The sequence below is a fragment of the Canis lupus genome, chromosome 29, assembly GCF_003254725.2.
Source record: "Canis lupus dingo isolate Sandy chromosome 29, ASM325472v2, whole genome shotgun sequence".
Classification (NCBI taxonomy): domain Eukaryota; kingdom Metazoa; phylum Chordata; class Mammalia; order Carnivora; family Canidae; genus Canis; species Canis lupus.
The window spans coordinates 22032668-22058751 of record NC_064271.1 but is presented as its reverse complement, the minus strand read 5'-3'; the positions used below and the strand labels follow the sequence as shown (position 1 = coordinate 22058751).

At 38.5% G+C, this 26084-nt stretch overlaps 1 protein-coding gene and 1 non-coding gene across 14 annotated transcripts in view; both read left to right on the top strand.

Moving 5' to 3' along the window:
• The first annotated feature begins 711 nt into the window (after positions 1-711).
• Positions 712-26084, top strand: part of C29H8orf89 (chromosome 29 C8orf89 homolog) — a 45254-nt gene continuing 19881 nt past the window's right edge. Inside the window, exons 1-7 of one of the 13 annotated variants that reach the window (XR_007407150.1) lie at positions 2442-2556; positions 15337-15500; positions 17536-17689; positions 19501-19556; positions 21625-21660; positions 23611-23801; positions 24858-25058. Coding sequence is in view for 11 of the 13 variants with exons in the window: in XM_025478003.3 (XP_025333788.1) it covers positions 15374-15500; positions 17536-17689; positions 19501-19556; positions 21625-21660; positions 23611-23759 (522 nt within the window). In the remaining 2 variants the exon portion in view is untranslated. The other 12 variants (XM_049103910.1, XM_025478003.3, XM_025478002.3 and 9 more) reach the window with 12 other exon arrangements.
• Positions 24742-24848, top strand: LOC112678653 (U6 spliceosomal RNA). Its single transcript, XR_003147738.1, has one exon. It is a non-coding gene; the product is annotated as a U6 spliceosomal RNA (small nuclear RNA).

The following is a 26084-nucleotide window of genomic DNA, read 5'->3' as shown; positions in this document are numbered from 1 at the left end:
TGGGATTCGATCCCAGGTCTCCAGGATCGCACCCTGGGCCAAAGGCAGGCGCTAAACCGCTGCGCCACCCAGGGATCCCAATAAACTTTTTTTAAGGCCAGCTTTTTAGTCCTTCCAACCTAGTACCTGACATAGAGTAGGCACTAAGTTTCTGTTTCCTATTGCTGTTGTAACAAATTAAAACTAAGTGATTTAAGACAGGTTTATTGTCTTTTACAATTTCAGAGGTAAAAAGTCCAAAATTGGTTTCCCTGGGCTAAATTGGTGTCATCAGGCTTGCCTGCCTTCTGAAGGCTCTAGGAATAACTTGTATTTCTTGGCTTATAGCCTCTTCCATCTTCAAAGTGTAAGGACCCTTGTGATCAAGTTGAGCTACCCAGATAATCCAGGATAATCTTCCCATCTCTAATTCCTTACTTTAAATATATCAGAAAAGTCCCTACCTTGGCAGCATATTCCAGGAATTACAGCAGAGAAATGTTTGGGAGGACTATTCCTTGGTCTTTCTAGTTCCCAGCTATATCTTCTTTCTCAAAAATGACAAGCTTCTAATGTAGGGTCTTGACCCTTAAAATCTTGTGTCTAGAACACTGGGCCCTCAGGTCTGTGTTTGACTTTTTAATTCTGGAAAGAGACCTTCTCTGACACATCTCTTAATATAACCCTATATTTGTCATAGCATCTCAATTACCTGAAATGTTTTTTCCATTTATTCTTGTTGCTTTTCACAGCCACTCAAGGTTTTGAAAATATGTACTGAAACCACTATAACGTTTGAATGTTTGCCTTCTCTGTTTTGGCACTTAGAATAATGCCTGGTGCATTGGAGTCCTTTTGGGATTTTTTGATTGAATCAAGCCTCTTAAGAGCAATAGCAATTTAAATTTTTGATTTTCTGGTTACTGGCACATTGTCCATGGTGAATAGTGAGAGGAGTAGGGGCTGCACTGTGTGTTCATGGAGGTTAAGGTGTGTGTGTGAGTGATACACATATTACTGTAAAGGACTCAAAAATGAGTTTTATTGTGTAGGTTTTATGTGAAAATACAACAGCATGTTAAGGGAATGTAGGAGACTGTTCATGCTGTGCAGATTGGGAAAATTCACAAAGGAGGTAGAATTTGGACAACTGGTGATAAAACAGCAGGAGTCAAGAGTTGGGAGACCGTGTCAGTGGCAGATGGGATAGGATAGCCAAGAGGATGTGAAAGCGACTCAAAAGTAGACCATTTAATAATAAACATTTGATCACGTATTCACTGCTAGTGTACGCTTAATCCACGTAATCCTTGGTCTTTTGTTCTCCACTTTGGGTGCAATCCCAGAACCGATTAATTGGAATAGGTCCCAGCACTTTGTCTTTAAGATCCTGGTGTCATTTTTACTGTGCTGCCTATTAGCTACGTATAGGGCTATCCCCATTTTTTGGATGAGGGGTTAACTTTGCCTTCCCCAGGATCACCAAGTGATGGGGCAAGTATTAGGTTCCAGGTCTAACTTGAGTTTTCTTAACAAGAGGAGCTAGGAAGTATGGAGCTTGATGAAAACAGAAAGTGGTGTGCAACTTCAGTTTTGTAAGATCTGAAGCCATCTGTTCCTAGGGCTAAACTTGGAGCCCTGTTTGGGGTCATGAAATGGAGGTAAAGAGTTTAGAACATAATTTGGTAAAAGTGTAGATGCTAAGGCCCTACCGCACAAGTCTGGGTGCTAGGCTTTACTGGGGAGGGGACACATCTAATTCCTCACCAAAGAACCTAGACAAAGGAGACTTAGAATATGGAATTCGGGCGGACGTGGCGAGGGAACTCGGATGACTACGTCACTTAACCTAAGACTGGGCTAGCAGGTTTTGCTGAGCTGTTTGAAAGTTCCAGTACACTCATCAGTACTCTGGAGAGCCTGGTTAGTTTAATCTTAAAAGTGCGACCCAGAGAACTGAACATCACCGACCTTGTCCAGCTGCTCACCTACCCAGGCTGCAGGTGCATGGCGCAACTTTCGTGCCACGGCTGACTCCTGTGCACCCAGTCCTGTTTCAGCATCCTCTCACCCCGCCCCCAACAGTGACGCCAGTGGTGGTGGCACCTATGCTAGTTGTCGAGGGAGTCCTAGCAGCCTCCTAGCCGCCCAAACACCCTCCCGGCGCGGCACCCCAACCGACCGTCCCCGCTCTGCGAGGTCCGCCGCAGGTGACCTCGCCAGGAGGGCGGCGCGGAGGCTCCGGGCGCCTGGCAACTGGCGCGCGTCGGGCGGGCGGGACTGCGGCCTCCGGAGCGGCTCGCGGGGCCGGGCCGGGCTCGCCGCGCTGGCGAGCGTCCCCGTCCCCGTCCCCGGGCCGCCGGCCGCCGAGCATGTGCGCTCCCCGCCCCGCCGCCGCCCGCCCCACGCCCCGGCCAGGCTGCGCCGGGGGCTCGGCTCTCCTGCGGGCCGCCGCCGGCTCCCGCGGAGTCCGCTGCCCCCGGTGACCCAGCCGCGGGAGCCTCAGGCCTGGGCACCACCGCCGCGGCCCCCGCACGCCCAGAGGCCCCTCCCCTCCGCGGGGCAGCTGCGGGCACAGTGAGTGCGGTGGTCTCCGGAGGACCCCGGCCTGGGGGGTGGCGTGGGACGCGGGGCAGGGAGGGGTTGGGGTCCTTGCAGGGGCAGGGCTGAAGGGAGGTGGGGAGGAGGGCCCAGAGCAGAGCTGCCTAGGCCCCCTCCCGGGCAGGGGAAAGTAGCCCAGTGAGGCACAAGGGTCCCTCCAAGAGTTCCTTGATGCACTTTGAGGGGAGCTGGCGGGCGAGTGGGCTTGGGGACCAGACCACGGCTGCCGCGCAGAGAGACACGGGAACGAACCCGGGGCAAGAGGACCTCCCTGCCAGCCTGGAGCCTGCACAGGCGAGCATGCGTCTCCATACATCGGGTGGACACGCCTTACAGGGTCTCCCTCCAACCTGCCAGGGTTTAACCTGGAGGGTGCTGTGGGGGATGTGTTTACCCTCTGCCCCTGACTGCCGCTGTACGTCACTCTTGCACAGGGCCATGTGGAGCAGGACTTGGGACCCTGACCGTGTTAATTAGCTCTGCTGACTTTGCTTTGTGCCATTTCTGATTTACCTATATAGTGTGTGTGTTTATTACTTTTTTCATGAGGGGTTACAATTACTAGAAAAGATTTGTGTCATGCAGGTAGTCTGTTCTATTGTAGGAGTCATTCTACCCCTACAACCTTTTTGGGGTCATAGACATGAACAGTGGAGCCTCTAAAGAAATGCAGCTTGAAACCGTTTTCAGGGTACTGTACTCCCTGAAGCACAAGAATCTCTGCTCTTCCATCTTCATTGGCTTTTTATCTACCTTGCTAATGGTGAGTTTAAATACCCTGTCACATGGGGGATCCCTGGGTGGCTCAGCGGTTTAGCGCCTGCCTTCCGCCCAGGATGTGATCCTGGAGTCCTGGGATGGAGTCCTGGGATCGAGTCCCGCATTGGGCTCCCTGCATGGAGCCTGCTTCTCCCTCTACCTGTGTCTCTGCCCCCCTCTCTCTCTCTCCCCCTCTATGTCTCTCATGAATAAATAATAAAAGAAATAAAATCTTTTTAAAAAGTCCCCTGTCACAGTGCCATTTCTTCAAAAATACTTCTGATGTTTCTTTTTTTGAATTCTTACATTTAAAAAATTACATTATAATGCATCAGTAGCTCTCATTCAAACAGAAGAATATAGAGATAGACATGAAAGCCCTCTTTACCTTTTTCTCTTTTCTTTCTTACACATCTTAGAGTTAATTTGGTGTTTATCCTTCTATTCTTTCTTCATGTTTTTTTAATCATTGGAATCATATCTGGATTCTTTTGAGAAATTATCTTTCGTACTGAAAAAGATGTGAGAAATAACTTCTTATCAGTTTACTTAGATTTGCATTGATATGGTAGATGTATCATACAGATGTATGATCATATGGTATAGATATGATTTATGTGATCATTCCTCATTAAGATTTCCAATTTTTCCTTATTGCAAACAATGCAACAATGAACGTTCTTATACCTGGGGACAGTTCAGTAAATTGAATTCCTTGAAGAAGAATTGCTGGGTCCGATGTGTGTATGATAGAATCTTGTCTTCCAAAGAAGTCTTTAATGATTTACATTTCCATCAACAGACTGTATTGAGAAAGATCTGTGTTTACTATTTAAAAACAAAACAATAGCTTCCACCCCTCTCTCATTGAGTGTTTATTATGTGTCCAGCACTGTGCTGAACACTTTACATGCATTTTGAAATCTCATCCTCACTAACCCTATGAGATTCGGAGGCACTATTATTTTCTTCATGACCCTATGGTTAGGCAGCTATTGAAGGGCAGAATCAAGATTAGAATCCAGGCTCATTTTACTCCAATGAATATGTGTTCCTTGTTGGATGTGAATTCCTGGTCAGTAATTGACTGGGAATTGTGTTTCATTGGGTTCTTTGAGGCTTAAATGAGATTGTACTTTAGGTGTTGCTATGTTATTACTGGTACCTTCTGCCACTAACTTCTATAGAATTGGACACGGTCCAGTGCTTCCTATAATTATGGTTCTTCTGTATTGTCTGTCTCTCCAATCACCTCTCAGCTTCTTTATCTTCTTTATCTTCCTACTTTGCACACATTTTAAGGAAATCTGGCTTTCTTCTCCCTTCCAAGTCTTCTTTGGCAACTTTAATCCAGTCTCTGGCCTTACTTCTCACCCGTGAATACATAACTCTTAGAATTTCTTCTCCCAACCAAAGCTATAGTCCTCAGTTCCTACAGCTTAGACCTAGGTTCAATAGCTCTGCCTGGACATCCTCCACGCATTTTATCTAAAACTGAGCCCTTTGTTGCTCTCCATGCCAGACTAGCAATTTCTCTTTGAATGTAATTCGTCATTCTCTTAAGTCACCTTCGTTCACAGTCTCAGTTATCTTTGACTCTTTCTTTCTTTTCTGAGCCTCCTAAATTCAATCAGCTGTTGTAGTCTCACTGCTGCCACTCTAATTTAAGCACTCTGGATGATGATGATGATGATGATGATGATTGTAGGTCTTAACTTGGCTCTAGTCTCTGCCAGATTAATCTTCTTTTTTTTTTAAATTTTTATTTATTTATGATAGTCACAGAGAGAGAGGGAGGGAGGCAGAGACACAGGCAGAGGGAGAAGCAGGCTCCATGCACCGGGAACCCGATGTGGGATTTGATCCTGGGTCTCCGGGATCACGCCCTGGGCCAAAGGCAGGCGCCAAACCGCTGCGCCACCCAGGGATCCCTCTGCCAGATTAATCTTAATGCGTGGCTCTGAATGTGCCACACCTCTGTTCAAAACCTATCAGTGCCTTCCCATTGCTCAAAGAAGGAAGTGCAAACCACTTCGGCTAGCATTCAGATTTGTCTGTGATCTCGCCCCAGTCTGTCATGTCATTTCCTTATCTCTCACAGTACTCTTATCTGAACCCTGCTCCATCTTCCATGGCATCTTTCACATCTATTCCATGGCATCTTTCACATCTATATCTTTTCCTGGAATGCCTCTACTGCCATTTCTGCCTGTCTAAATTCTATTTAAATATCATTTTCTAGCTTTTTCCAAGTCTTTTTTGAACTTCCAAGTGAAAGTAATATCTGCCTTCTTTTAACTCTCCTGATGTGAAATATCTATCCTCTATCAGGCTGTAATGTCACACTTTGCATTATATTACAGTCATGTGAGTGACTGTTTTCCTTTTGCTCTGGAAATTCTGTGAAGGCAAAAATCTCTGTTTAGTTCTTCATATCAGTCATGCACATGGTATATTGATTTGCACATAGTACATGCTTAGTGACGGTATTTGAGTAAGTGAGCTAATGTCCTCACATTTGGGAATAAAAAGTTACATGTATTAGCCTGTTGCTAACTGTAATGACACACGGATCTCAACATCTTAGTGACGTGACATGTAAAAGTTTATTTCTTGCTCATACAAGAGTTGTGAGGCAGATAGTCCTGTTCTGCAGGCAGTTTTCTTCCAGTTGGTTGTAGGACCAGGCTCTACCATTCATTACCACTTGCTTATTATCTCACTGTAGCCAGCAGAAGGAAGAGGAGAAGGAAGGTATGGAGAAAGCAGACCTGCTTCTTAAAGACTTCTTGCAGAAAGCGTACACATTACACTCATTCAAGCTCCAATCATGGGGAAGTAGGCACTTCTTAGGAACAACTCTATTCTCTGGAGGAGCAAGAATATTAGTAGACATGCAGCCTACTGACCATCACAGTCAACTGCTACTTATGAGAACCAGTAGGACTTAATTTGAACGTCCCTTGCTCAAAAACAAAAGCAAAACTCCTACTTCCCCAATCTGGCTGGGTTAACAAATGCTCTGTTGTACCACAGAATTGAAACATAACCTTTTTCGTTAATATTTATTATAGTGAACTATAATCGTTTGTTTACTTTGTTGCCCTCAACATACTGTACGCTTTTGCATCATCATCATTTTTGTATTTCAGCTAGCGCAATGACTGGCATTGTGGATAAATAAATAGCTTTCTCAATGAATCCACAACTTGTTTTTATGTTCACTTAATAACTATTTTGCTTTAAACAAAGCTAAAGGGGATCCCTGGGTGGCTCAGCGGTTTGGCGACTGCCTTTGGCCCAGGGCGTGATCCTCAAGTCCCTCATCGTGCTCCCTGCATGGAGCCTGCTTCTCCCTCTGCCTGTGTCTCTGCCTCTGTCTCTCTCTGTGTCTCTCATGAATAAATAATATCTTTTTTTTAAACTAAAAATAATCTTACCATCTGCTCATTGATGTTTGGGTTATTTTCAGCCTTTTTTCTTTTCTATTATAAAAAGTACAGAATTTGGCATCCTTGAAGATAAATATTTGTATGTATCAACAATCATTCCTTTAGGATACATACCTGGAAGTGGAATTGCTAGATCAAAAGTATATAAAATTATAAGGACATATATATTGCTAGATTGCTTTCTGGACATACTATATTGATACATATACTGAACTCTTATGAGAGCTTCTATTTTCCTTTACCTCATCTTACATTGTCTAGTATTAAAGAAAAATCCTTGCCATTGTAACTGGGAAAAGTTAGTAACTCATTATATTATTTTGCTTTTATTTGAGAACTAGTGAGGATTAACTTTGATCCTTTGTATTTTTTTTTTCCTGGAATGAATTATCTGTCCTTTAATAAATATATTTTCTATAGGACTTACTCTCTTTTTTATTTTCAAGTATCTATCTATCTATATATAAAAGCTATCTTTATATATAAGAGGAATTAAATATATCAATTATTTATGTTCTCATTTGAAAGTTATGGGAACTTCTGGGCTGTGTGGCAGAAGGAGGTGACATGGATGGGACTCCATTCTACTTTGGTATGTTTCAAATGCCGGATAAAATATAATAAGATAATTTATGGAAATGTGGCTGAGCTAGGGACCAAGAGAAGGAAATCCCCAGGTGCCAGAAATGAAGGAACACTCACATAGGAAGCCACTGTTGAGCATCTGCCGAAAGCTGGAAGTCACAAAGAAGTACTGTTCCAGTTACTATGACTGCATCACAAATTTCTCCAAAACTTAGTCATGGAAAACAACCATTTATTGTGCTTAGGGATTCTGTGAGTCAGGAATTCGGACAGTGCACAGCAGGGACAGCTTGGCTCTGCTTCATGATGTCTGGGCCTCAGATGAAAGAATCGAAAGCTTGGGACTGGAATCACCTGCAGGCTCATTCATTCCCATGTCTGGTGGTTGATGCCAGCTGTGGACTGAGACTTTAGCTGTAGGTGTCAGCTGGAACCCTTATATAGTGACTTCTTCCTGTTACCTGGCTTCCTCACAAAATGGTGGCTGGATTTCAAAGGTGATTATCTCAAGGGAGAGCCAGTGGAAGTTGTGTCACCTTTTATGCCCTAGCCTTGGAAATCACACAGTGTCACTTCCAGGGCACTTAATTTACCAGGAAGTTAGTTTTCAGGGAGGCAGAACACCGACCTCACCTCTTGAAGCAAGACTCAGCATCACACCAAAGGAAGAACATGTTGGCATGGGTATGTATTAGTGCATCCTTCTTTGAAAAATACAACCCACTATAGACAGTGAGATGATAGCTAGAAAAATATTTCCCTGTGGGCCTAAGGACGCTGCAAAGAAGCTTGCCATTCACTTTAACTATGGCAGCAAAAGAGTTAGCTGTTAAACCCTGTCCATAGACTCTGCACAGCTTCATACCCCATACAGCTCAAGTCTGGGATCTGAACTCACTTTACTATATGCTTCAGGGACCACCATCCAAGGAACTGACCTGTTAACTGGTCTGGCATCTCTGAAACCCATGGCCAGGCAGAAACTAATGGAAAAGTCTGCATAGCAAAGTCTCCATAGCTCAGGGAGTACTAGACTCCTGTACATAGCAATCTCTCTATAAAGATGAGCTCACAGTCAAAGTTTATCAATTATATAAGGAAATGAACCACAAGAAAAGAGAACTTGGCAGATGCAGCAAGTGGGAGGTGGGTACCACAAAACTGAATAGAACATGGAAAAAATATATATATTTGTAATATTCAAGGAGATGAAGAACATGGAATGCATAAGACGAGAACAGGACAGTATGAAGAAAAACAGGAAAAGTCTAGCGGTGCACTTTTTCCGTGAAAGGAAGAGAGGAAAAGGCATCGAGTCAAGATGTATCTCTCATACCCAGCCATTAGCTGATTTGTGGCCTAGGGTAATAATCACGAGGATTATGATGAGAATAGCAGCCAGCCATCATTTGTCTCTTAAGCTACCTTTACTGCAATCTGAACTGAAGATTCTTGTTTGAGAATTAAAGTAGCATACTAGGCATTTAGCTAGATGCCTTAAATCATCTTCAGAATTCACAATAACTCTGTAAAGCAGAGCTTATTAGTTCCCTGGGTAGGGAGACTGAGGCACAGAAAGATTAACAAGAAAATAAATATTTTTGTCCCATCCAGGAATGGGAACATAACAAAGGGCTCTAGGGGGATGATATGTATCGTAAGTGCCATTGCTTCTATATTTCTTCATTTCTCAATTCACAGGCTGGGGAGCATTAAGGGACTGCTTCCATGTAATTCTTCAGCAAACTAATATTTAAACGCAAACTGGCAAATTCACTGCTTATGAATTTTAGGAAATGGGAAGTCCCTATGTCCAGATGGGAACTTTGCCTACAGTTTTGAACATTGTTTTTCCTGATATTTTACATGTTTAATTTTAATTTTGTTAGAGCCCAATTTTTTTTTTAAAGATTTTATTTATTCATGAGAAACACAGAGAGGAGAGAGGCAGAGACACAGGCAGAGGGAGAAGCAGACTCCATGCAGGGAGCCCAAAGTGGGACTCGATCCCAGGTCTCCAGGATCACGCCCTGGGCTGAAGGCAGCACTACACCGCTGAGCCACCCAGGCTGCCCTAGAGCTCAATTTTAATATCTCTTTAGTCGCTTTCCTTTGTCCATTTTTCCTTTCCACTAAAAGAAGAGAATTTGAAAAATAGTCTTGTTGTTATTCCTTGTATAACATTAGAGGCAAACCATTTAATAACTCTTCAAGGGGGGATCCCTGGGTGGCTCAGCAGTTTAGTGCCTGCCTTTTGTGCCGGGTGTGATCTTAGAGACCCGGGATCAAGTCCCACATCAGGCTCCCTGCATGGAGCCTGCTTCTCCATCTGCCTGTGTCTCTGCCTTGCTCTCTCTGTGTCTCTCATGAATAAATAAATAAAATCTTAAAAAAAAAAAAAAAAAAGGTCAAGGCCTCAATTGTTTAATTAACAAAATTTCAGGGATCAGGGACACCAGGGTTGCTCAATAAGGTAAGTGGCTGCCTTCGGCTCAGTCATGATCTCTGTGTCCTGGGATTGCGTGCCATGTCGGGCTCCCTGCTCAGTGGGAAGTCTGCTTCTCCCTCTCCCTCTGCCACTCCCCCTGCTTGGGTGCTTCCTTGAGCTCTCTCAAATAAATAAGTAAGTAAGTAAGTAAGTAAGTAAGTAAGTAAATAAATAAATAAATAAATAAATAAATCTTAAAAAAAATTCAGAGATCAGTTCTCTTACAGATCAATGAACCAGCAATTTCTGTTGTATTCAGGCATGAAAACAACATTAATGTCCTTGTACATCTCCATCAGAGCTCTTGGGTGACCAGGTACATTGTCAATGAGCAGTCGTATTTTGAAAGGAAATCTTTTTTTTTTTTAAATCTGAGCAGTAGGTCTCAACAGTGGGTTTAAATTATTCAGTAAACCATGTTATAAACAGATGTGGTATCATCCAGGCTTTCTTGTTCCATTTACAGAGCATGTGCAGAGAAGATTTAGCATAAATCTGAAGGGCCCTAGGATTTTCGGAACGGCCAACGAGCATTGGCTTCCAGTGAAATTCAGCAGCTGCATTAGCCTCTGACAAGAGAGTCAGACTGTCTTTGAAGCTTTGAAGCCAGGCACTGATTTCTCCTCTGCAGCTATGACAGTCCTGGATGGTGGCATCTTCCAGCAGAAGGCTGTCCCATCTCCGGTGGAAGTGTATTGTTTAGTGTAGCCACCGTCATTAGTTACCTTAGCTGGGTCTTCTGGAGAACTGGCTGCAGCTCCTATGTCAGCACTTGCTGCTTCACCTTGCACTCGATGTTATGCTGATGGCTTCTTTCCTTGGAGCTCATGAACCAGCCTCTGCCAGCTGTAAACTTTTCTTCTGCAGCTCCTTCACGTCCCTCAGCCTTCACAGAATTGAAGATAGTCAGGGCCTTGCTTTGGATTTGGTTTAAGGGACTGTTGTGGCGGGTTTAATGTTCTGTCCAGACCACTCAGACTTTCTCCATCTCAGCAATGAGACTATTTCACTTTCTTACCATTCGTGTGTTCACTGGAGTAGCACTTTTAATTTCCTACAAGAACTTTTCCTTGCATTTAAACTTGGCTAACTTTTTGGCACACAGCGACTAGCCTTCAACTTGTCTCAGCTTTTGACTTCCTTACTAAGTGTAATCATTTCTGGTCAGAGACATGTGACTCTTCTTTTCACTTGAACAATTAGAGGCCATTGTGGGGTTATTAATTGGCCTAATTTCAGTATTGTTGTGTCTCAGGGAATAGAGAGGCCCCAGGAGAGGGAGAGAAATGGAGGAACAGCTGGTCAGTGGAACAGTCAGAACACACACAACACTTACTAATTAAGTTCGCTCTCTTTTATGGGCACGCTTCATTGCACCTCAAAGCAGTTACAATAGTAAGATCACAGATTACTGATCACAGATCACCATAAAAAATATAATGATAATGAAGAAGTTTGAAATATTTCAAGAATTAGCAAAATATGACAGATGAGAAATGAGCAAATTGCTGTCAGAAAAATGGCACCAATGGACGTGGCTCTATGAAGGGTTGCCACAAACTTTCAATTTGTAAAAAACAAAACAAAAGCAAAAAAAAAAAAACCACACACACACACACAAAAACAAAAAAACAACAACAAAGCAATTACCTGTGAAGCGACATAAACCGAAACACAGTAAAACAAGGTATGCCTGTACATGTATGTTTTATACATATTTAATATATTTCAATTTATTACAGTCACTGTTTTTATTAATGTTTACAACTCTCATTTTTGGTCATTTCGGAGCCTTTTTAAGTTGACGACTACCGTAACTTTAGTCTTCATTGATAGATAACTAGGTCTCCTGAATGACAATATGTTCTGGGCCCATCTTGTACATTTCCTTCCACAGACCTGGAATCAGCTATTTCTGGTTGGTTTTTATGGTTTTGGGCTTTTTTTTTTTTTAAATTTATTTATGATAGTCACAGAGAGAGAGAGAGAGAAGCAGAGACACAGGCAGAGGGAGAACCAGGCTCCATGCACCGGGAGCCTGACGTGGGATTCGATCCCGGGTCTCCAGGATCGCGCCCTGGGCCAAAGGCAGGCGCTAAACCACTGCGCCACCCAGGGATCCCTTTTTGGTTTTTTTTTTTAAAGTCACATTTCAGTTATTAGGTTTAGTGAACAGAGCTAGGAAACACTTTTTTTTTTTTTTTTTGTCTTTTTTAGATGAAAAGTCTTATGTTTCCAATTCATAGTTAGGACTTCAAGGTCTTTGCTTATTCTTTATTGATGTTAAATCTCAGTCTTTTCTCTCACACTGAAAACCCTGGTTCCCATCAGCACCAGTATAAATGTTCACTTAGCTATCTTGAACTATGTGGATAAGATGTGTTCAAGGCAGTTGAGCTGTAAGGTAGAAAAGTAGGCAGGGTCCCTGATATCTTAGCATCAGACCTGAGGTGCCTGGCCAGGCTTTTATTCAAGGGCAGATCTTGTTTAAGCACATATTTTGGATTTACTATCCTTTGAAACCCAAATAATAAGGGAACTACCATGGATTTCCATTTTTTAAAGGATTAGTATATGATAAATGCATTTAGTACCAAAATCTTACTGAATTTAGTGTTACCTTTGATATGGAAGACTTCAGAATATTTTTGTCCCTCAAATATACCAAGAACATCAACAGTTATTAATGGACTGTAGAATTTTGAAGATCTCAATTGTTGTATATTATCCTTTTTTATTTAAAAAAATGGGTTTAAGAGAGTGAATGAACTTTTATGTCCACTTATTTAAATAGAGTTTAAAAAAATTACCTCCAACAAATATTTTATATAGGCTATGATGTAGCGTTATGTATTGCATTTTGCCTCCCTCCACTCCCATTGATATGTTGAAGTCCAAACCCCAAGCTCAGAATGTGGCCTTATTTGGAGATAACCAAGTTAGTATGGGGTTATTAGAGTGGGTCCAAACCTAATATGACCAGTGGCAAATTAAACTAAATGCATAATGAGTTATTCTTCTGTATCCATGTTTAGAATAAAAGTAATGGCTATTATGAGGACATGTTTATTTTCCATGGGGAATAGAAACTATCTTTTTTTCAGGGGCAAATGCATATTATGGTAATAATTTTTAAAATTTTTATTTTTTTGTGGCAAGAACACTGAATATGAGATTTACCCTCTTAACGTATTTTTAGGTGTACAATATAGTGTTGTTGTCTATAGGTACAATGTCAAACACCAGATCTCTGGAACTTAATCGTCTTGAAACTTTATGCTCACTAATTAGAAACTCCTCATTTCCTCCTCCCTCCAGCCCCTGAAAACCACCATTTTATGCTTTCTATGAGTTTGACTATTTTAAATGCTTCATATAACTAGAATCTTCAATATTTGTCCCCCCATGTTGGCTTATTTCACTCAGCACAGTGTCTTCAAGATTCTTTTTTTATTTCTTTTCAAGATTCTGATTTCAGTTCTTTTGGATAAATACCCAGAAGCAGGATTGCTAGATCATATAGTAGTTCTATTCTTACTTTTTTGAGGAGCCTCCATACTTTTTGCCATAGTGCTGCACCAATTTGCATTTCCACCAATAGTGTACAAGAGTTCCAATTTCTCCCTCCTCATCACCACTTTTTAAATTTTATCCATCACCACAGGTGTCTACTCAAGTCCTTAAGCCTATTTTTAAACCAGTTATTAGGTTTTTTGTTTTGTTTTGTGGTTGCTTTGGTTTTTGCTTTGGAGTTATATATTTTGGATATTAACCCCTTATCAGTTAAATGATTTGCAAATGTTCTTCCCTGCCTATAGGTTTCCTTTTCACTTTGTTGATTGTTTGCTGTGCAGAAGCTTTTTAGTTTCATACAGGTCTCACTTGTCTATTTTTGCTTTTGTTTCCTGTGCTTTTAGTATCATCCACAAAATGATGGCAAGATTAATGTCATGAAGCTTTCCGCCTATATTTTCTTATAGGAGTTTTTACAGTTTTAGATCTTAGGTCTAAGTCTTTAATCCATTTTGAGTTGATTTTGGTATGGTGTAAGATAGGGTTCTGTTTCATTCTCTCACATGTGAATATCTAGTTTTTCCAATGCTGTCTGTTGAGACTATCCCTTCCCTATTGTGTAATCCTTTGGTATCCTTGTCAAAGATCAGTTGACTGTATATATGTTGATTTATTTCTGGTTTCTATTTTTCCAGTGGCTTATATGTCTGTTTTTATACCAGTATCATATTGTTTTGATTACCTTAGCTTTGTGATATATTTTGAAACTAGCAAGTTGATGCCTCCAGGTTCAATCTTGTTTCTCAAGATTGTTTTGACTATCTGGGGTCCTTTGTGAGTCCATATGAATTTTTTAATTCTTTTACTATTTCTGTAAAAAAACATCATTGGGATTTCAATTGCATTGAATCTGTAGATCATTTTTGGAAGTATGGTTATTTTGGCAAAATTAAGTTTTCTAATTTGTGAACATGGGATGTCTTTCCATTTGTGTCTTCTTTAATTTTTTATCAGTGTTTTTCAGTGTATAAGTTGTTCACTCCTTAGTTAAATTTATTTCTAAGTGTTCCATTCTTTTTCATGCTGTTGTAAATTAGATAGTTTTCCTAATTTCCTTTTCAGATAATTTGTTGTTAGTGTATAAAAGTACAACTACAAGTGTTTTGTTTTGGTGGTATCTGTAGGATTTTCTACATATTTAAGATCATGACATCTGTAGACAGGGATAGTTTTACTGCTTCTTTTCCAGTCTGGATTCCTTTAGTTTCCTAATTGCTCTGGCTAGGACTTTTGGTTGAATAGAAGTGGTAAGAGTGGTCATCTTTGCCTATTCCTTATCTTAGAGGAAAAACTTGATTTTTCACCATTGATTGTGATATTAACTGTGGGCTTTGTATGCCTTTATTATGTTGAGATAATTTCTCTCTATTCCTAGTTTGTTGAGAGTTTTTAATCATGAAAGAGTGTTGAATTTTATCAAATATTTTTCTGCATCTATTGAGATGATCACATGATTTTTTTAATCCTTAATTCTCTTAAATTGGTATATCACATTAGTTTTTGTGTGTTGAACCATCCTTGTATCCCAGAGATAAGTCCCACGTGGTCATTGTGTATAATGGTAATATATCTGAGAGAATCCTAACCATTTTATTGTCTTGTGCACAATAACTTGCTGTTGGACTTCAAATTTTTTTATATTGCTAAATATATGTGACCTGGGATTTGAAAGAACTTACTAAAATATTTAAAAGAAAAAACTCTTACTACCAATTGTGGCTATATTATTAAAGGCCTCTTACTTTAAAATCCCAAGAATATATATTTACATGTTATAAGTGAACTTTCCATGTAAGTCTGTTAGTATTTAATCTATATAATGAAAAACAAATTAGAAAAAATATTTATCTCTGAAATACTTTTTTCTTTTTTGTACTTTGTGTCCTGAATCTGAAGCAGCATCTCACTTTCATCAGCATTGTTGAAAGAAGAAAAAATGCCAGTCCTGTCTCCTGAAATCAAATTTGATACATCTAATGTCACCAGAAATTCCCTTGACAGTTGTTTTCTTTTTGAGAATAGTTGGAGGAAAGCAGTTTTAGAAACACAAAGGATGAAGAAGGGTAACTTCATTTTTATAATTATTTTACTGAATAAAATATAGAAATAGTGCCTTAAACTTACACATGTATTTTTTAAGCAGTCAAGAGACATCTTGTAATTTCTGTAATATTTATGGAAGGATAATATCCTAAGTTTATGGAAAATAAAAATGGAACCAAATTAAAATTAATTTACTTAACGTAATTCTGTAACTCATGATGGAAACAAATCTTAAAGAACTTTTCTTGGTATCAGTGCAGGACTATCTCCATTGGGTTATACTACTTTTCACAAATTCTGTTTGTTTTTAAACACCTCAAGTTGATTTTTATGTTTTAAGAAACCCAAATCTCTAACAGCACCCTTTTGTATTCCTAGTTCTAACCCAAACTTTGTTTTTTGCATGTGGAAAGTATCTTTTATTCTACCATTGCTCAATAAGGACTAATTTGAGGACTTTTGACATGTGCGCGAATGAATGTATTAATAGCTTAATTTCAATTTATATTTCAAATTTCAAATTATAATTGTATTTTTTGTTTATCCTGAATTCTCCCTTCAGCTTTCTTTTTTTTTCTTTTTTTTTTTTTTCCCTTCAGCTTTATAAATAGAGATGTAATTCCTGAAAACAGTAAAATTTAAACTCCACAACCTATTTCATCACTCCTGGTTTTGTGTGTGTTACTTTTTTTTTTTTTTTCAATTTTTTCACTACATTCCCATTAAAGATATTCAGAAGACATGTTTATCTGTCCTTTCACCCCAAATCTAATTGCTGGAAAGAAAATTTGTATGTTTTTTATCAGGAGAAACTATTTTTTTCTTCCAGAAGAAAAGTCAAAAGTTGCAAAATAGCATTTGGAGTGTTTAATATAACTCTAGTCCCATTAAATACTATTCTTATTGCTATGCTAGACTTGCTTAGTAGAGAAAGCTTAAAATACAATTCACCACAATTAAAGATCACCGGAACCTTTAATTTCTTAATCTGTTTTTGCCCATTTATTGCCTTCATTTTGAAGTTTTATTTTGTTTTTAAATAATTTGACAATCTCTGTACAGTTTTATGTGAGGTTAGTAGGAGAAGCAATCTTGATGCTTCAATGTTAGTGTTTATGGATTTGGTGTTAAATTTTGCAGAAAGAAAGTTAAAATCAATGCCTTAAATAGAATTCTTTTTTTTTCTTTTTTCTTTTTTAATTTTTATTTATTTATGATAGTCACAGAGAGAGAGAGAGAGGCAGAGACACAGGCAGAGGGAGAAGCAGGCTCCATGCACCGGGAGCCCGATGTGGGATTCGATCCCAGGTCTCCAGGATCGCGCCCTGGGCCAAAGGCAGGCGCCAAACCACTGCGCCACCCAGGGATCCCCCCCTTTTTTTTTTTTTTAAAGATTTTATTTATTTATTCATGATAGTCACAGAGAGAGAGAGAGAGAGAGAGAGAGAGAGAGGCAGAGACTCAGGCAGAGGGAGAAGCAGGCTCCATGCACCGGGAGCCCGATGTGGGATTCGATCCCAGGTCTCCAGGATCGTGCCCTGGGCCAAAGGCAGGCGCCAAACCGCTGCGCCACCCAGGGATCCCTAAATAGAATTCTTTTATGTCTCATTGCTAGCTCAATAATTGTACATTTATACCTCTTATTTACATAAAAGCAGGAAGATAAGAAGGTTTAAAATAGCAGAAATACAAAACTCTTAAAAGTGCTTTTAAACTCTACTGTGAATGTCTCTAATATACTGGAAATTCTAATTATGTAAAATAGTGAGGGCAGAGGATAGTGACGACTGTGTCGATTCTGTCCAGCTGTCTTTTTTCCTTATTCTACTTCTTAATCAGCCCCTGAATCAACTCTTCCTTACTTCCCTACATCCTATATTAGGAATTAAAAGGTATTCTCTTGGGAAAGATAATAGATAAATTACAGTAGCTTTATTTGCTTTGCTTAATGACTAATTGGGTATGTTGTATTATGCATTTTAGTATGTAGTAAAAGAAGTTATATGCATTTCATCCAGAAATAATACCATTGATTATGATACTATTTTTGATTAGAATACACCACAATATTTGGTCTAGAAGAGCTCAAAGAATGTGTCAAAATGCCATATTTACCAGGACTGCAGAGTTGCCCAAAAAGTGTAAGTTCAACTCCACTGGGTGTTCAGTCAAGACGGCTGCATGCTGAGACCGAGATGCCTCCAGTCAGGTAGACCATTGCTGTTCAGTTCTCTTGCATTCCACATGTATCTGTAGTATTACTGCTAAAGGAAGAGGTTTTCCTGGCTAGTGACTTGAAGTCTTTCTTGCCCACTGATATTTTTTTCATAAAGGATCTCATGTTTTAATGTAGGTAGCAATTTTATTCAATTTGACAAATAAGCACTTTTCTCAGTTTTCAAGTGATGTTGCCAGAAAGGACTTAAGGCCTTCCGTTAAAAAATATTTGTTAGGGATACCTGGGTGGCTCAATGGTTGAGCATCTGCCTTTGGCTCAGGTCATGATCGCAGGGTCCTGGGATCAAGTCCCACATCGGCTCCCCAGAGGAAGCCTGCTTCTCCCGCTGTCTGTGTCTCTGCCTTTCTCTGTGTCTCTCATGAATAAATAAAATCTTAAAAAAATAAATAAATAAAACCTACTTAAGGTTTCAGTGACTTTCCATCATTACTAAGACACTGTGTCCCTAACACTCACCTCACTCTTGTCAATTTCATCAGGAGTCACAGGGCCCTTTGAGAAGGATGTAGGGCTGCCTCTGGCAATGAACCTGTCTCAGTATAGACCAGTCTTGTTACCCTGCTTTCAATGATCATCTTTAAGAAACTGGAAGCCCAAAAAGCAACCCCTGAATTGGCCTAACTACCTCTTAATCTTAAGTCTTCATTTTGCTTCCTACTGTTTTCACCCTATTTCATTTTTTTTTTTCATTTGCAACTTAGCTGTTTGTGAAATGACTCCTCATCATTTTACATTGGGCTTGAGTGAAAATTTGCCTAGCCAATAAAGGATAATTTCAATATATTAAATTCATGTTATGACAGTGTTCTTCATATACAAAGCAGAAAAGTGGTGGCTACGTGCCATAATGTTTATGAAGTGCTTGGCAAATGTAAATGTTAGTTCTTTTCCCTGTCTTTGAAACAAGTGTCTTTATATCAGCCATTCTAGTGAGAACATGTTGAGTTGCCTACAAGTATTTTATTCTCCTCTGTATTGCACAGCACCCCTTGAACGAACAGCCATGGCAAAGCAGGGAAGTAACACATTTTTGTTTGTCTTTGTGTACAACCCCTTACCACCTTTTTCTACTCCATATGTAAATATTTGTTTTTAAAATGCTAATAAAAGTTTGTTTTTTTTCAAATTTCTTTCATTATAATCATACATTTTCAGTGACTCTCAAGGTGCAGTCTAGTAATATAACTGATAGTAGTAATCCTAGAGGTGAAGGGGCATTTGGAAGTTCCAGCTGACTTCTAAAGTTTAATATAGTTACAGGACATTTTCAATTCTTATGGATTATCTCACCCACAGCAGATTCAATCATGACCTACCTCCTCTGATAACCCATTCGTTATGTAGGTCTGTTACAGTAGGAACAAAAGTTAAGATAAAATTCAGTTTATGGTGGTTAATAGGTAAAATTTGCAGAAATAAGTGATAGTTGATATCTGGCATATCTAGATACCCTCTTAATCTAATATTTATTTTCTCTTTCTCTTAGTATTTTTTAAATCATACTTAGAGAAAGTTGAAGATAAATATGGGAGAGGTTAGACATAACACTTATCTACAGGTAAAATTTATTAGCAAAACTGAGATGTTGAATTGTTCATATCTACTTCTGATTGGATTAATTATGATGGAATGAGTTCACTTTCTTTAATGCTTACTTTCCAAGTGTTGTCCTTCACTGAGTGAGTTTTGATGAAAGCAGCTTCTTATCTATTATTTTTTTAAAAAAATTAATGTACCCTGGATTTATATAAAAGTGATTTTATGATAATATATAATTTTAGGATAAGGAAGACTAAGGAGGCATGCACTGTGGTACCACTTCAGGAAAAACCAAAGAGTAAGTTGGCTCATTTTTTTTCTTCCACCACATGTCATATTAGGTTGTCTCATACTTTTTTTTTTTTAACTCTCTTTCTTTCCACTGATTGTTTTGTTCTCTTAATGCTTCTTTTAAGCTCTGTTTATTTTATAAATGTAGTGGATGTTGTGTTCCCTCTACACATACCTTTATTATCTCAGGACCTTGGGATTAGCCCTTGTCATCTCATGTGGGCTGTTGCATAGCCTGCATACTAATCTTGCTTTGATGGTTACCTGGGTTTTTTGGGTGGGGCAAATGGGGAGATGTTGGTACAAAATTACAGTTCTTTTTTTAAATTTTTTTTTATTTATGATAGTCACACAGAGAGAGAGAGAGAGGCAGAGACATAGGCAGAGGGAGAAGCAGGTTCCATGCACCGGGAACCCGACGTGGGATTCAATCCTGGGTCTCCAGTATCGCGCCCTGGGCCAAAGGCAGGCGCTAAACTGCTGCACCACCCAGGGATCCCCAAAATTACAGTTCTAAGATGAATAATTTCTGGGGATCCAATGTACAGCATGGTGACTATAGTTAATAATACTGTACTGTATACTGTATACTCTCTACTAAGAGAGTAGGTCTCAAGTGTTCTCATCTCCTTCCCAGAAAAGGTATCTATCTGTATGAGGTGATGGGTGTGGCAATTAACTTAATTATGGTAATCATTTCACAATGTATATGTATATCAGGTTGTCATGTAGTATACCTTAAACATATGCAATTTTTATTTGTAAAATATACTGCAATAAAGTTGAGGAAACAATGGAAAGCAACGGATGACAGGATTTATAAAATGAAAGATCATTAGAAAATACTCAATTAAAGTGAAGGGAGAAAAAAAGATAATATAGAAGGGAGTGTGCAAGTCATTATGTGACAAAATAAAACCTGCTTTACACATGTGTAATTCTAATTCCAGAATAAGAGGAGAGAGGGCAGGATAGAAACAGTATTTACATACTGGTTGATATGTTCCCAATTTTGATGAAAAATACAAAGCCACAGATACAAAAAGCTCTATAAGCCCTCAGCAGGTAAGAAAACCACTGTGGGCAAATCATAATAAACAGACTAAGTTAAACACACACACACACACACACACACACACACACATAAAACAAAACAGAGAAAGGATAGGTTACCTTTGAAGGAGGAATGTAAGACATACAACTGACTTTTTAAATGTGGACAATGGAAGCAAGAAGACAATGGAATGGCATTTTCAAGGGCTAAATGAGAATAACTACCAAACTTGAATTGGATACCCAGTGAAAATATCCTTAAAAGTAAAAGTGAAACAAATACATTTTCATTCAAATAGAAGTTAAGAGAATTTATTGTCTGCAGAGCTTCACTAAAAATATTAAAAAAGTAATGATACAAAATGAAAGTACAACAACTTGGGAAAGAATAAGAAGCAGTAGCAGTACTATTATGAAATTTAAAGTATATGTAGAAATAAAATACTTGATAATAGTAGCACAGAGGTAGGATGGGGCATATGTGGTTTGAAAATGTAAGATACTTGCATTATCTGAAAAATGGTAAAATAACTAATTTAAAGTAGTTTGTGATATGTCAAAGAGACATGTGATCATCAGTATGGTAACCACTAAAAGGATAATAAAATAATACAAGTAACAAGGTAAAAGAGAGGGGAAGTATAATATTGAGAAAATACTTGATCATTTCAAAAGAGGACAAGAAAAGAGGAAAAAGGAAACATAAAATATATGAGATAAATAGAAAACAATTAGCAATATTAAAGATTTAAAATTAAACATAACAGTTGCATTAGATATAAGAAGACTAAATATTTCAATGAAAAAGCAAAGTAACAGACTAAAAAAAATAACTATGTGTTGCTTACAAGAGGCATACCTTAAATTTAAGGCCAGAAAGATCAAAAGTGCAAGGTTGGAAAAATATAAATCATGCAAAAATTAATAAAAAGAAAGATTGTGTAGCTACACTAACATCAAACAAAATAGATAGCTGGGCAAGAATTATTATTTTAATATTGATTAAATCATTTTAATTTTAGGATTTTTAAAGCATTCTAATTCTTCAATTAGTTTTGGTAAGTTATATTTTCTAAGTTTTTTTTTTTTTTGCATTTTGTCTAAGTTTTCAGATATATTGGCATAAAGTTGTTTTTGTAGTATCTGTACTTCTGTCCTTCTTCCTCTTTTTTTAAATTTTATTTTTAAGTAATCTCTACACCCAGGGTGGGCTTAAATCTACAACCCTGAGATCAAAAGTCACATGCTGATCAAAAGGACAGAAGAACCCTGTCCTTCTTCTTTTAATGTTATTTATTTGTGCCTTCTGCCTTTTTTTCTTGATTAATCTCACCAGAGACTTTTTCTTTTTCATTATTCTCTTCGATGAAGAACTCATCTTCTAAAAAATCTTTCTTATTGTAAATTTGTTTTCTACTTCATTGATTTCTTCTCTTTCCTGCATTATCTTTTTTCTTCCATGGTCTCTGGGTTTATTATTTTTCTATGTCTAACATTAATTCTCAAGCCTTCTTTTCTAACATAGGAATTTGGGGTATAAACCTCTTTAAGCATAAGTTTTGCTGTATCACACAAGTTTTGCAATATTTTCTTTCTCATTAGTTACAAATATTTTAATGTTTATTATGATTTCTTTTTTGACTGATGAATGTTCTAGATAGAATGTGTGTGCACATTTCTGTATTTGAGAATTTTAAATTTATCTTATTGTTAACAACTTCCAACTTAATTGCATTGGTTTGTATGAAGTTTTGAAGTTTTTAAAAATTTGCTTAATCTCTACAATCTAGTTAATTTATAGCCAAAGAGTTTTTCTAAATGTCAGGTTCACTGTACTCCTAAGGACATTTATCCCAATCATATTCTTCCCCCCCACCCCAACTCTCTCTCTCTTTCTCTGAACTTTCCACCCATGCTATACATTCAAATAACAAAACGAACCAAAAATAACCACACTAAAGAACTGTAGGTAGCCTTTTTTGACACTCAACCATTTGAATTAAATAATCATATTTTAAGACAGTTTGAATCAGCATATTATTTTCAAAGTTTTATATGTTTTCAAATAGAAGTATTTATACATATTTACATATTTAGGGCAATATGTAGTGATTGCATGGGAAGTTTGAATTTGATGAATCTGAGTTTAAATTCTTTGCCCTTGGGCAAGTTTTTTAGCCCTACTAAATCTTGTTTTTATATTTATGGCCAAAGATAGTACTAGTTACCTACTTCATAGTGTTGTGTGATTGAAATAAATGTAAGTACCTGGCACAGAGAGATCACTCAATATATGTTATCTATTACTATTACTACATTCTATAATAGAAGCTTGAGTAATGCTGTTCAGTTAGTGAATTACTCATTTTCTTTCTTTACAATTTTACTATTTTACTAAACTTAGCATTTATGAGAAATGGAATTTTTGGAGAAAATAACTTGATGAGCATGTAAGGTATGAAACAAGTTAATTATTTATGGAGATTGTGTGTCTTTTGCTTTGGAATAAATTCCACAGCCATCTCATGTTTTAAAAACATGAGCATTATAGAGTCAGATTTAGTTTTATATAGTTAAATAGAAAAATCATAAGTTTTTTAAGTTAACTTTTTTAAAGATTTATTTATTCTTAGAGAGAGAGCACGAATTGGGGGAAGGACAAAGGGAGAGAGAGAATCTTAAGTAGATGCTACCTCCTGCTGAGTTGAACCCTACACAGAGCTTGATTCCATGACCCTAAGATCATGACCCAAGCCAAAATCAAGAGTTGGATGCCCAACCGACTGAGCCACTCAGGCACCCCTAGTTAAATATTTTTTGAAATGACTTGATATTACACTCATTTTAGAAAGTAAGTGCTTTCTATCTCTAATTCACAAATGTGATATATCAAGAACTAGCAGTGTTTAATGGTCATTTGAGGAAGAGAGATTTTTATTTGCCCTGTACTTTAGAGAATATCATTTTAGTGTACTTAATTTTAATAGCTGATTTCTTTTTCTTCACAGGTACTGGCTTCAGTGATCCTCTTGCTGGAGCACCATCTCAATACTTACAGAGACTTTCCAAAATGGCCATATTGGAGTATGATACCATTCGTCAAGAAACTACTAGAAAATCCAAAAAGGGCAAGAAACGAGACCTACGAGACTGCTGATAAATACTACATGGTTAAGTGCTTTCTACACTGATATCCAAGGTTTATATATTTTTTCCTTTCTTTTTCTTTTTTCATATGTCATATGATGTACAATGATTTACATAAAAGTGGAAATGTAAATAGGAAATAAATATTTTATGTAATACATAGAATCATTTGTATTTCATTGACATCTATAAAAAGACATTTAAATTATAGTTTATGGGGACATGGCAAGGGAAAAATTACATTCCATGAATTTTATGTACATTGATTATATCCTTTGATTCAACTTGACGTGTTTTGAGTGCCTATCTGTAGAGTGACTGACTTTGCTAGGAGCTGCAGAAACTTTAAGACAGAGTGAATCATTATTGGGATTAGAAGATACTCAGTAAGAATGCCTCCTTTTCCCTGATTGAGTTTAAATACAGTTATGAGATAAGTATTCAAGCAGATGAAAATATTAGCTTTGTTTGCTGGAAAAATCTAGAAGTAAAATCCTGTCTCTTGTGGCAATAGTGGGCCTCCTAATCCTGAACTTCAGAATTGGACAAATGTACACACTCAGGCATTGCTGACAACCTCACTTGCCATATCAGGGCTTTTCCTGACAAGTAGAGCAAAGCATTCCCATTGTGTATACAGGAAGATCCCTGAGGGGAAAGAGGGAGACTCACTCCATCTCTGTGAGGAGGAGAAGGGAAGGTCTATGTCAAAAGGAAAACTTTTCCTTCAGAAAGCCTTGAGGAGTAGGGGGCAAGTGTCCATTAGTACATCTCCCTGAGAAAGGGTAGAAATCAAGGATACCAATGACTTATCCAGTGAAGAGTGGGATATAGGCCATAAGAGAACCACCAAGTGTTACACAGGCTCAAAAACAAGGCAGTAACATCCAGCTGGTGGTGAGAAAGCATCACGGGAGATTCAGTATTTGAAATGGACCTTAAAGACAGGAAAAATCGAGGGAGAGGGCATTTCTATTAAAGATGGAACAACAGTGCTCACTTTGGCAGCACATATACTAAAATTGGAACGATACAGAGAAGATTAGCATGGCCCCTGTGCAAGGATGACACACAAATTCGTGAAGCGTTCCATATTTTCAAATGGCAGGACACCTGCACCCCAATGTTTATAGCAGCAATGTCCACAATAGCCAAACTGTGGAAGGAGCCTCGGTGTCCATCGAAAGATGAATGGATAAAGAAGATGTGGTCTATGTATACAATGGAATATTCCTCAGCCATTAGAAACGACAAATACCCACCATTTGCTTCGACATGTTTGGAACTGGAGAGTATTATGCTGAGTGAAGTAAGTCAATCGGAGAAGAACAAACATTATATGGTCTCATTCATTTGGGGAATATAAAAAATAGTGAAAGGGAATAAAGGGGAAAGGAGAGAAAATGAGTGGGAAATATCAGAGAGGGAGACAGAACATAAGATACACCTAACTCTGGGAAACGAACAAGGGGTAGTGGAAGGGGAGGTGGACGGGGGGTTGGGGTAATGAAGTGATGGGCACTGAGGGGGGCACCTGATGGGATGAGCACTGGGTATTATACCACATGTTGGCAAATCAAACTACAATAAAAAGTATACAAAAAAAAAAAAGATGGAACAACATAAGCAAAGGCATGCTGTGCATTTGGAAATGATGCATTTGGCTGGAGCAGTAGGTAATATAGGGCAAGTGTCATAAATTCACATGCTTATTGGCACCTAGCCAGGACCAGATGAAGTATAGCACCAATCAGATGAAGGCTATGGTGAACCAGGGTATGTTTCTCAATTTTAAAGGGCACTCACTGCCTAGCTTTGTGTCATGTGGCAATGTAAGCCCAAAGTTGCAAAGCCTATGTAAATGTTAGCAACTAAATGAAATAAACAGCTGATTCCAAATTTATAAACCATGTGTGGGTCAAAGAAAATTACAAACTAGATCTTCCTTTGTGGGGCTATTCATTTATGCACTCTTGGGGTCAAAAGAATCGAGGGTGTTAGGCTCAAAATATAACCTGATGACACCTGGTAGGGACTGTCAGGTGCCAAGCATGAGTTTATATTTACTCTGTTTCACAATGGCAGATTTTGATAGTGAAAGTAAATTATTGCCTTTGTGAATTAGGAAGGTTCATTCGGGTATAATGTTTAGGCCAGATTGTATAGGAAGGGGCTGGAGCTAGGGAAAGGATGTAGGAGGTTGTTATAAAAATTGAGGTAAAAATCACTCAGTAGAAAGGTAGAAAAGGGAATAGGAAGGAGAGACTAGATAACTAGACATTATGGCAAAAGACTTCAGATTAACTGATTAGCATAGGGTATCAGGAGAGGAAGA